Source organism: Hypanus sabinus, chromosome 9, assembly GCF_030144855.1.
Source record: "Hypanus sabinus isolate sHypSab1 chromosome 9, sHypSab1.hap1, whole genome shotgun sequence".
In the NCBI taxonomy this organism is placed as follows: domain Eukaryota; kingdom Metazoa; phylum Chordata; class Chondrichthyes; order Myliobatiformes; family Dasyatidae; genus Hypanus; species Hypanus sabinus.
This window is the reverse complement of record NC_082714.1, coordinates 123,468,423-123,480,579: the sequence shown is the minus strand read 5'-3', so window position 1 is coordinate 123,480,579 and position 12,157 is coordinate 123,468,423. Positions and strand designations below refer to the sequence as shown.

The following is a 12,157-nucleotide window of genomic DNA, read 5'->3' as shown; positions in this document are numbered from 1 at the left end:
TAAGATGGGCAGCTGGAGAATTGGAAAGCTTTTAATAAATCAACAGAAGACAATATACACTAAGGAGAGAAAAGATGAAATATGAAGACAAGCTAGCCAATAATATAAGTGAATACAAGCTGTTTCTTCAGATATGTAACAGGTAGAAGAAGGGAAAGAAGACTTCAGGCTGCTAGAAAGTGACACTTGAGATGTAGTAATGCCAGACAAACGAAATGAGTATTTTGAGTTGGTCTCACTATAGCAGGCAGCAAAAGTGTAGTTGCTAATACTAAGGAGAAATTGCTTTGGAAGCTGAAAGATCTGAAGGTAGGTAAATCAACTGGAAAGATGGGCTGCACCCCAGGGTCTGATAGACAGATTAAGTGATCTTGGAGATATTAGTAGTGATCTTTTAAGAATCACTAGATTGGAATAGTCAAAAAGGATTGAAAAGTTTCAAGTGACACTCCTGTCTTTAAGAAGGGAGGAAGGCAAAAGATAGGAAATTATAGGCTAGTTAACCTGACTTCAGTGGCTGCTAAGATGTTGGAGTCTATTATTAAGGATAAAGTTTCAAGCCACTGGAGACATATGATAAAATAAGCCAAAGTTAGCAGGGCTTCTTTGAGGGGAAATCTTGCCTGATAAACTTGTTAGAATTATTTAAGGAAGTAACAGGCAGGATAGACGAATGAGATTCAATGGGTGATGTTTATTTAGATTTTCAGAAAGCCTTTGACAAGTGCCACACTTGAGGTTGCTAAACAAAATAAGTTCCCATGGTTTTACACGAAAGATGCTATCATGGACAAAAGATTGACTGGCAGGATGCAAATAGTGGGGAGCTTTTCTGCTTGGCTGCTGGTGACTACTGGTGTTCCTAAGGGTTCTGTGCTGGGACCACTTCTTTTCATGTTGTATGTCAATTATTTGGTGAATTGATGGCTTTGTACCTGCCTCTCCACCTATCTTTGTAATTTTGAGGATGCAGAGACTGTAAAAGGACTTGACAGATTGAGAATGGGCAAAGAAATGGCAAATGGAATATAGTGGAGGGAAGTGTATGGTCGTCACTTTGGTAGAAGGAATTTAGGCATAGACTGTTTTCTAAATGGGTAAATTCAGAAATTGGAGGTGCAAAGGGTCTTGGGAGTCCTCATGCTGGATTCCCTAAATGTTACTTGCTGATTAGGTCGGTGGTAAGGAAAGCAAATACAGTGTTCGCATTCATTTTGAGAGGACTAGAATATAAAACCAAGGATAATTGCCAGTGTAAAACCAGACCTTTATAAGACAATGGTCAGACTGCATTTGAGGTATTGCGAACTGTTTTAGGCCCCTTACCCAAGAAAGAAAGATATGCTAGCATCAGCGAGGTCCCAGAGAATGATCCTGGGAATGAAAGGTTTAGAGGAAGAGGAGCATGTGATAGCTCTGGGCCTGTACTTACTGGAGTAGGAAGAATGAGAGGATCTCATTAAAAACTTCCAAATATTGAAAGGCCTAGATAGAGTGGACATGGAGAGGATATTCCCTAAAGTGTGGGGAGTCTAAGACCGGAGAGTACATCCTCAAAATAGAAGGTCATCCCTTTGGAACAGAGATGAGGAGACATTTCTTCAGCCAGAAGATGACGAATCTGTTGAATTCATTCCCCCAGACTGCTGTGTATGTCAATTCATTGGGTATATAACAAAGGTTGATAGGTTCTTGATTAGTAAGTCATCAAAGGATATGAAAGAGAAGGCAGGAGAATAGGATTGAGAGAAAATAAATCAGCTGTGGTGGAATGAGACTGGAAATGATGGGCTCAATGGCCCGATTCTGTTCCTGTGCCTTGTAGTCTAATGGAAGAAGTTTAAGTCACTAATGCATTGTACATATTAAGTCAATGACATTAGGCAGCTAATGAACATCCAGACTTATAAAGTACAAACTTTGAAATAATTAAGTCAAGGATTTCCATTGTAACAATAAAGATCATTTTATATTTTTGGAAGTATCTACTCCCAATTAAAATGCAGGCAGTTAAATTGGGAGATTTGTTGAAAATATATACTAGGTATCCAAATTGAAATGTTTTGCATTCTTTGAACAAACTTTAGAGTAAAAATAGAAAAAAAAAACAATGCTGGAAGAACTTGATGAGTCAAGCAGCATCAGTGGAAGCAAGAGGTGCAAATCAATATATATCAGGACTGAGGGAACAAGGAAGATTGCAGGGCATAAAGGATGGGATAGAGGCTTCTAAGTGATGTGTCTCTGCTTCTCAAGTTGAAGCTCCCTGTTCTTGAGCTTTTGAAATGCCCTATTTCCAAAAGTTGTAATCCCAGGCAGGAATCCAGTAGCTTTCCTTAGTACTCACCATTCACCCTTCCATCCTTGCTATCTAATGCATCCTCTGCCATTTCGGCCAGCTGAATTGAAATCCCACGACCGGTCACCTTTTTCTCTCCAGAGCATTTTTAATTTCTAAATGGGACTCCTGGTCTGCTCTTCCCTCCCTATCCCCCATCACTTTCCCCTATACCTGAAGGCATTATAATGCCTGTCACTTCACCTCCAGCCCTTCCAGGTAAGTCGTGAGATTCACATGCACCTCTTCCAAGTTAGTCTGCTACGTTTTATGCTGGTGGTGTAGCATCCTCTGTACTGGTGAAGCTAAACATGGATTAGGTACCTATACTGAACATCATCTCATATTCCACTGGGGTAGCTTACAACCCCTTGACAGAAATATTTAATTTTTCCATTTTTGAATAACTCACGTGTGATTCTCTCCTCCCATTCATGAGTGCTCATCTTTTTCTCCTATTTTTGTTTATCTTTCCAAGTCCCTTTCCATCTGGTTTCACCTATCACCTACCAGCCTCCCCAAGTGCCCAGTCACTCCTCTCCTCTCACTCTGAGAAAGTGATAGGTGTTTGGCCTTTCATCAGGACTGAACAAACTTAATAATCAAATGTGTTTTAAGTTCCAAAAGAAAGGGACAAGATGAGCAGGGTGGGAATGCCTGTAATTGTTCAAAGACCGAGAGGATCAATGATGAAATGGTTGTGCTGGCCTGAGAGAAGGTAATGAAGGCTTGTTTATTAGAGGTATGATTGGAGATTTAAATAGAAAGATTCAAATAAAAATGGAGAAAAGGGATGGAAGAGATAAAAACAGTACTGGATCCATAAGTAATGCTCTGAAGAAGCAAATCACTGAAGGGGTAGGGAGGAAGCAAATTGCTGAAAACACTTAGCAGCTCAGGCAGCATTTCTGAAATTGGGAAAGTTGAAGTTACGGTTGATCACCTTTCATAGCAACTGGCCAGTTCTGAATAGACTCGTTACCTGAAATTGTTGATCTCATTAAGTCATGTGAACAGTGGGAAATTGAATGCTGTTACATGGGTGTCTATTGGACTTTGGAAGAGGTCAAGGAGAAGAGAGGTCTGAGTTGTGTGGAAAGGCAACTGGAAGCTAGGGATTACCTTTGCAGACTGAACAGAGGTGTTATTTGAAATGGTCACCCACTTTTGACTTCTTCAGTACAGGAGAAATTACATCACATCTACTGTGTGTGATTGGAATTGGTTTATTATTGTCAAATGTACTGAGATAGTGAAAAGCTGGTCTTGCATGCAGTTCAAATGGATCAGATCATTACACAGTGCATTGAGGGAGAATAAGTAAAACAATAACAATGCAGAATAAAGTGTAACAGCAAAGAGTGCAATGCAGGTAACAAAGGTGCAAGATCATAAGGTGGATTGTGAGGTTTAAATTGAATTGACCTCATTTCTTAGATACTTCACATAGATGAGGAGTAAACATCTTTGTTGCATCTTTGTCTAAATGTGCAATCATAGTAATTTATAATAAATAGAAAAGTCATGTAATATAGAGTACACTCAAATCAGCATGAGTTAATCAGTCTGATGGCCTGCTGGAAGAAGCTGTCCTGGAGCTTGTTGGTCCATGCTTTTATGCTGTGGTACAGTTTCCCAGAAGGTAGCAGCTGGAATAGATTGTGATTGGGGTGACTCAGGACCCCAATGACCCTATGGACCTTTTTTACACACTTGTCCTTGTAATTCTCCTGAATCATGGGAAGTACACAACTACAGATGCGCTGGGCTGTCCACACCACACTCTACAGAGTCCTGCAATTAAGAGGGGTACAGTTCCCATACCTGGCAGTGATGCAGCCAGTCAGGATGCTCTGAATTGTGCCCCTGTAGAAAGTTCTTGTGATTTGGGGGCTCATACCAAATTGACCACATGAGGTCCTTGGTGATGTGGATGCTGAGGAACTTAAAGCTGTTTACCCTCTCAACCCCAGATCCATTGATGTCAGCAAGGGTTAGCCAGTCTCAATTCCTCCTGTAATGCACAACTAGCTCCTTTGTTTTTGCGACATTGAGGAAGAGGTTGATTTCTTGATACCACTGCGTTAGAGAAATGACTTCTTCCCTGTAGGCCACCTCATTATTTTGAGATAAGGCCAATCAATGTAGTGTTGTCGGCAAATTAAATTAGCAGATTACGGCTGTGGGTGGTGACACAGTCATGGGTAGACAGGGAGTAAAGGAGGGGACTTAGTACACAGCCCTTAGGGGCTCCTGTACTGAGAGTCAAAGGGGGGGGGGGGAGGTGAAGGAGCTCACTCTTACCACCTGCTGGTGATCTGACAGGAAGTCCAGGATACATCTGCACAAGGCAGGGCGAGGCCAGGGTCTCTGAGCTTCTTGTTGATGAACAGTGGTGTTGTGGATGAAACTATGGTGTTGAATGCTGAATTGTTGTCCAAGAACAGCATTCTCATATAAGCATCCTTCTCCACATGTGTAAGGATGGTATGTAGAGCAGTGGTTCAACTTGTCATACTAGGGAACATTTTTAAAGGTCTAATAACATTGGGTAGAAGCTGTCCTTGAGCCTGGTGGTATGCGCTTTCAGGCTTTTGAAGCTCCTGACCAGTAGGAAAGGGGAGAAGAGAAGAATGTTCATGGTCCTTGATTATGCAGACTGTTTTACTGAAACAGTCCAGAGAGGGAAGCTGATGTACAACATTTGAAAAGTTCCAAGTGAATCATTGCTTGACCTGAAAACACATTTGTGCCCCAGGATGGTGTGAATTGAAAAGATAGAAAGGTATCATGACAAGGATGCATGTGTTAATGGGTATTGAATGGGCTAGAAAGTGGATAGGCTGTTTTGTAATTCATAGTAACTTTATGTTTGTATTTTACTGGTTCTGCAAAATAACAGATTCCGTGACATACAGTGATAATAAATCAGATTCAAAATAGCAGCTGAACTTGATGGATGATCTTGGAGTAAGTTAAAAGTTCAGCATGATATCATGGGCCAGAGGGTCTGCATGTGTTCTATAATCTGTGTGTTAGCTGTAGTAATGATGCCTTTTTTGGCTTTACAGTTCAGAACCAGAACTTCGTAAGAGGCACACTGGAGAGAATGCATCTATGCCCATACAGACAAATGAACAGGATAATCTACAAAAAAGTGAAAAGGATGAGGAAGTGGTGAAGGAAGAACATTCATCATTACATTGGAAACCTTTTATGGTTAACGTATGTGTACTTGCTGCTCTTACAGCCGGGGCTTACTTCAGCTATAGGGCATACTTCCATTGACAACTACTCTAGAGGATAATGTATTATACAGTAAAGCTTGTTTCAAAATGCTGAAGTGTCCATGTCTTAAGAAGCAAACAATTTATAAGACTGGAGCTTATGAGGATAAGATTGATGATGCACTAGGGTTTGTTATAATCCCTTGGTCCCAGGAGAAAAACATTCAAATCTCAGGGCCTTGAATATTCAGGAGAAAGCAGTAGAAATGCCAAATAAAATGGGTTAGGGTGTTTGCGTGTGTGTTTTTATGTGTGTCTGTGTAGGGCCAGCTGGGTGGTGGTGTACTTTGGGTTCTTTTGATGTTCACTTTAGAGGTGTATTCAGAAGGCATTCTTTAGCCCAGTATACTTATTTCATAATTGCAATGTTAATGGTAATTGTCATTGGTTCAATTGGGGGAAAAATGTCCAATATTATATTCTTGGAAAATACAATGTAGCATTTGTGTTAAACTTCTGCATTCTTTACAGATACACTGCAATTGTTAAAAAATATATTTTTTATACCATGTTTGGATTTGCCTGCTACGAAATTGCGTTAATCTCAGCAAAATTGTGACATTACTTTGTTACTTCTGTCAAAACAGTTCTGCTAAGAGGCTTCCACCACTGCTCAGGGTACTCTAGCAAAATGGTCCTTATCAACTGTGTCTATTAACCATTTTCTATTAAACTTGCAATATTGCTTGCTCAAAGCATTTGAAAGCAAATTAAATTAATCGGCTTCTAGTCTTATTCAGCTACCAGAAAATAGGGAGGTGTAATACAACAAAATGCAAAACATTTCCACCAGCATTTTTTACAGCAGTGCCACACAAAACTTAGACCATTAAGTCTGCAACACAAGCATTTTTCACTCCATATTTATTTGTAACAGGTATAGCTACATTTCACTTTTTTTTTAAAACCAGTGTATTGAAAATATAGCATTTTTAATCAGAGCTTTGTATCAAGGGCTCATAGAAAAGTAAAATGATATACCTCATAGTAGTACTGGAAGCTGAGCTCCACCTGCCCTGTAAAATACAGGGTGCCAGTACTTTATCTGAGGAAAAACTGTAAGTAGTCAATATATAGTTCTGTTGTCTTGAGAAAATATAAAAAAATTAACCATTTTTGGATCATGTATATCAAAATATGGGGAAACATAATATATTATAATAGAAAATTAAGAGTGTGTAAGCTATAGAATTGCTTTGTTGAATGATTGTCAATGGTCTGGATGTCCATTGTTTGTGGCAGTTGGACATTGAACACCATTCTGGTTGAATGCATGTAGATTCCAGTACCATCATTAAAGTAAATATGAAATCGCTTGGAAGGTGAAAGATGTGCATCTTAATTACTACTGTGAACATGTGCAGCATATGCTGAATATTAATTGCATGGTTTTTCTGGTTGGTAATGATGCCAGTGGTTATGAGACAGACACTGAAAAGTTAATTTTGTGTTTGATTCCCATGGTGGATGTTTGTATAAAAGCTAGAGTATTTGTATTTGAATCCACCATGACATGCGTATTAGTGTAATTGAGATGTTTGTCACATTTCAAATATATAATGTGTAGTTCAGGCATTCCTAAATTGACCAATGGGCATGTTCACATCTCACTTTTTGACTTGAGCAGACCATATTGCTACAAGCCTTGAAACCTAGTACACTAGAGGGAACCTTGGAGGTAAATTTCTTAATGCAGTGATATCAGAAATAAAACCCTTAAATCTGATTTCTTCTGTTGTTTACATTCCCAAGCTTTTGCCTGAGGCATTGTGGTAATATTTCAGTTGGCTTTATTTCAATCTGAATCCCTCAGTGCTGAAATATTACCACTCAGGGTACAAGAAGTGAGCAGTGAATTAACCCTGTATTGCAGAATTTTAAACTTAAATACCCGTGTATAATGTTTTGTGTATGTACAGTAACATTCAAAAACAGATGATTTGGTATTCCTTTGAAATGACACACTGCTAAATGGTCGCTTTAATGTAAACAAACTATTAAGCTGCTCTGCTATATGCCTTAATTAAAATTCTCCTTGGCTCTTGTTAAAGACGGTCATACCAATAAAATAATTGAACAGATAAGTAGATTGTGGTATTACCACCTTGCACATTCTGGGATTATTAACATTGAGGACCATTAATAAAGTGCAAGTTTTCTACAAAACAAAACCTGGTGAATATCAATTGTTCTGAAATGTTTTGGCTATGTTGTATTTACATTTGGAATTTAAGTATAGTGCACAATGTAGCTTTTAGACCCATTTGGTATCAGAATATAATATAGTATATAGAGTATCTTGTGTTAATTTAATATATACAGTATATACTATATAGTATACAAATTCCCAAATTTGTTGCTCCTTATACTGCTGTGCTTCTAGTTCAAAAAGAGGAGGATTCAAAGATGGGCTTTATAGTCAGAGTAGTTCCTGACCACTTTTCTATTGGTACTAAAATCTGAAATAATGGGAACTGATCAGAAAAATGGGTGTGAAATTTATGTTGCCTTTAGTTTGGTGATATGTTTTTTTAAACCCAAAATTCAGTGGGGGCCACCACTTCTGTGAGGTAAATATTGTGGATGCTATATTATAAAACATGCATCAGCATTCCTTTGTCAGTGTGATAGGTACCTCAGTCTAATTAATGTGATAATCTAATCTTAAGTTTCATGTGATTTTCAGATGAATGGAAATAATTTTACCACTTTTTATTGTATTCCACACTTTTTATTTTATTTTTGCCAGTTTAGTCTTTAGAAGATTGATTTCAATTTGCCTTTCCTGTGAAGTGATATCAATCTAATCAAATAGTATTTTTGCAACAAATATTTTTAGTGTGGAATGTAATTTTTAGTTGCTTGCTGCACATCCACATAGTTTACAGTGGAAAATTAGTGTGCTCAAAGTAGAGGTGACTTGTATGCCTTAAGGCTTGGAAAGCATATGTGGCTATATTTCTGATACGTCTGATAAATGTAACTAATTCAAGTTAACAGTAACAACAATATTGGATAGCTTTCATTTATGAGTGTTGCCTATGGTGGTGTTTATTCATAATATATAATTAAATTTTATTTTCTATTTTTTTAATGGCTTTGGTAAGGAAAATCTGTTCAGTATTTTATTTGTATGGCCTTAAAGATAAAACAGTTCTCATGACCAATGGTATTAAGAACTCTTTTGGTAGGAGCAGATGGTTGCAAATACTTTTTTTCCTCTTGTTGTCTTCCCAGAAATGTGATTTTTTTTTTAATGGTTAGCAACAAATTCTATAGGATCACGCTAGTTTCCATAAATTTCAGGGATGTGTCTGACTTGACTGGAATTATTTTTTGTTTTTATTGAATACTTTTGGACCAAATATGTACAAAATTTTATTTAGAATGCCAACTCATTTTTGATGTGTGAATCTGGAACACAGTTTGTTTTTATAAAATTTCCATTGAATTCTAGGTTTTAATTTAAAATTACAAATTTAATTGCTTGCACTAAGTGTTTATCAACAGCCTAATTTCAAACAATTCAGTAGGACAAAAGTTTGATCATTGAATGTTTCCTCCTAAGTGCACTGTTCAAACACCATACAATCCAAAGTGGTTTACTCCAAGGATTATGAAATGCAAACTGTGCACCATTTTTAGTTTGTAACTTAATGCACTTGGGAGTTAAATGTTGCACTTTTCTGTACCTGAAATCTTTTAAAAAAAAACGTTGAGATATGCTGATTTTTTTTTACTTGAGCTGGTGTTCCTACTTGTTCTTACATGTTTTTAATATGTTCCTACTTGACTGTTTTCACATTTTTTTTTTTAGCTTTCTTGTCACAAATAGTAAACTGCTTTGTGTATTTTACTTTTTGTATAGTATCTTGTAGACTAAGAATAACTGTGTTGCTATTTTCTAGGCAGCATTAGCTGTTCTTGCATGTATTATGATTTTCTACGGTTTTATATTGTTAAACCATTTAACTAAGAAGCAGGGTCTGGGGCTTTCCAGCACTCGGACTTTTGCAGAACTATTTTCAATTTTACAAGCTGGCTTACAAGTGCACGACAAATCAGAATTTCAAAATAAAACCAATTTGAAAGTAAATCGCTTGTTTTCTCCTGATGTTTCATATTCAGATACAAACCTCAAAACCTTTGGTTGCAAGTTTAGAATCATAGTCAGGTCAGCCAATCTTAATGCAATCTGAAATAAAGCTGATTTTGTGTGTGTGAGGTGGGGGGGGGTTGCTAATGATTTTCTTCACTATTATCCAATTTTAAATCAAAAATTGTAAAAGGTTTGTATTCTTCTCGTAAGTAATTGAGCAAATTTGTCAAAATAACTATTAATTGCATTGTTTTCCACCAGTTACCATGTCTTTATCACTGTCCACATGAACAACCACTGTCCTGATTGCTACATCATCTGAAACTGGAAAGTTGTCTTCTGTTCAAACAGTTTAAAAAAAAAAAAAAAAATTGCGTCAGATGTTGGAAGTCTGAAATGAAGCAGAAAATGCTTTTTAAAAACTGGTCAGGCAGCACCTGTGCAAGAAGAAATGGATCAGTGTTTTGGGGCTATGACCATATGTCAGAACTGGGGAAAGGGTGAAATACAAATCAGACTGTTGTAGTGGAGAGGAGGGCTGTGAAGGGCTAAGTAAATGTGTCTAAAAGATTATGTGAAATAGCATGAAGGCAATTAGCAGCACATTAATCTGATTTGTGCAATGTGTTAAATGCAAATTCTTGGGATGTGCCCAGCAGGCTGGAGCAGATTAAGAAAAACTGAGTGCCTCTGCCTCAGGAAAATTCCAGTTAATTCCATTAACTCAAGGTTTAAGCAGTCAGACTTCAATCGCTGGTGAAACTTGAATATTTAAGAATTTGAGCAGCTATTTCATTTAATACAGCATCTTGCTTCAGTTTAATATTTTGCTTAACCTCTATATAAAATTAGTGCCACACACACAAAATACTGGAGGGACTCAGCAGGCCAGGCAGCATCTATGGAAAAAAGTACAGTCAATGTTTTGTGCTTGTGTTTCATGTCTTACCATCTCAGTTGAGACTAGATTATGGTGTTTTTTGAAATGCACTGAAAGGAGACATGTCATAGACAGCTCAATTTAAGAGCAGTTAAAACAATCAAGTCGATGCCTCACCTATGCTTATGTATGTGGATGCTATTGACTTTAGCTCATATGCTGTAATTTTGTCAATTTTTTTTCAATTTGAGCTGAGAATGATCTAATATTTTTATTCTTGTCACAACATGTTCTCTTTGGATTATCATTTAACATCAAAACTTTTACTTGGTGAATTAAAGAAATGCTTTTATCCACAAGACCATTGAACGTTGGGCCTCAAAACAAAAGTGTTAAGTCAAATAGTTGTTTTAAGTAGCTGGTGTATACTGGGTTCTTTTGCACATGTGCACTCAGTTTAAATTTGTAAGAAACTTGGCGTAGCAAAAATGTGTTAAAATTTGAAAATTAATGTTGAAATTCTTCCGTTACTAAGTGTGGTTTAGAAAATCAGTTTGCCATCAAAGGAACTCCAGCATCTCATCATATTTGTGAGCACAAAGGAAAAACTGAGTAAAACCAACTAATCTTCACTTCATTGTTCTGTTAAGAGATTAAACTAATTACTAGGATTTATTTTTAAGAGTCATAACTTAAATCCATAATGTCTTAGTTCCTATTAGTTCAGTAGAAAATTTGTAAATATGGTAGATGAGATTACAGGAGAGGTATAACTTAAAATTGAAAGTAATGTAAGAATCAAGATCTTCCAGATTCTTAAAAAAAAAAGTATTTTGATCCTGCCTACCACTGCTATTTATATGGGATGGCGAGAGGGAAAGAAAAATATCTAACTACAAAAAGATTAAAAATAAGATTAACAGTTTTAAGAAATTTAAACCTTAACTACAATGTTCAAAATGCCACAAATTGAAATTTTATTGCCCTCAAATTTTGCAAATCTATTGAGATGTTTGAGTCTTATAAACCTTTATTATAGCTGCATAAAGGATAATTAATGTTAATCAAATCCTGCATAAAAAATATCAAATTTATGTACAGGTCTTGATACAAATCAAAGCAGATTTGAAAGGCTGTTCAGGCAAGAAAGTTAGTTTTCTCAGAATATACTGTGGCATTGTTGGCTGCTAGACCAAAATACAAGGCCTAAACCTCATTTCTCAATTTAGCTTGATAAGAGTTAAATAAACTTGAAGGCTGTGGGTGAAAAATATTTATACACACAAAATGCTGGTGGAACACAGCAGGCCAGGCAGCATCTATAGGGAGAAGCGCTGTTGATGTTTTGGGCTGAGATCCTTCGTCAGGACTAACTGAAAGGAAAGATACTAAGAGATTTGAAATTAGGAGGGGGAGGGGGAAATGCAAAATGATAAGAGAAGGCTGCGGGGGGTAGGATGAAGCTAAGAGCTGGAAAGGTGTGGCCTTTTATATATTGGTGAGACCCGACGCAGACTAGGAGACCGTTTCGCTATACACCTATGCTCTGCCAG

The 12,157-nt window shown here is 37.1% G+C and overlaps 1 protein-coding gene across 2 annotated transcripts in view; it reads left to right on the top strand.

The window, feature by feature from the left end:
- The window catches only part of LOC132399773 (tyrosine-protein phosphatase non-receptor type 1-like), a 109,983-nt gene extending 100,262 nt beyond the window's left edge, over positions 1 to 9,721 (top strand). For both annotated transcript variants that reach the window (XM_059980506.1, XM_059980507.1), the window contains one exon: positions 5,410 to 9,721. In XM_059980506.1, coding sequence (XP_059836489.1) covers positions 5,410 to 5,626 — 217 coding nt within the window. In that variant the 3' untranslated portion in view covers positions 5,627 to 9,721. The remainder of the gene's footprint in view (positions 1 to 5,409) is intronic.
- The last annotated feature ends 2,436 nt before the right edge of the window (positions 9,722 to 12,157 follow it).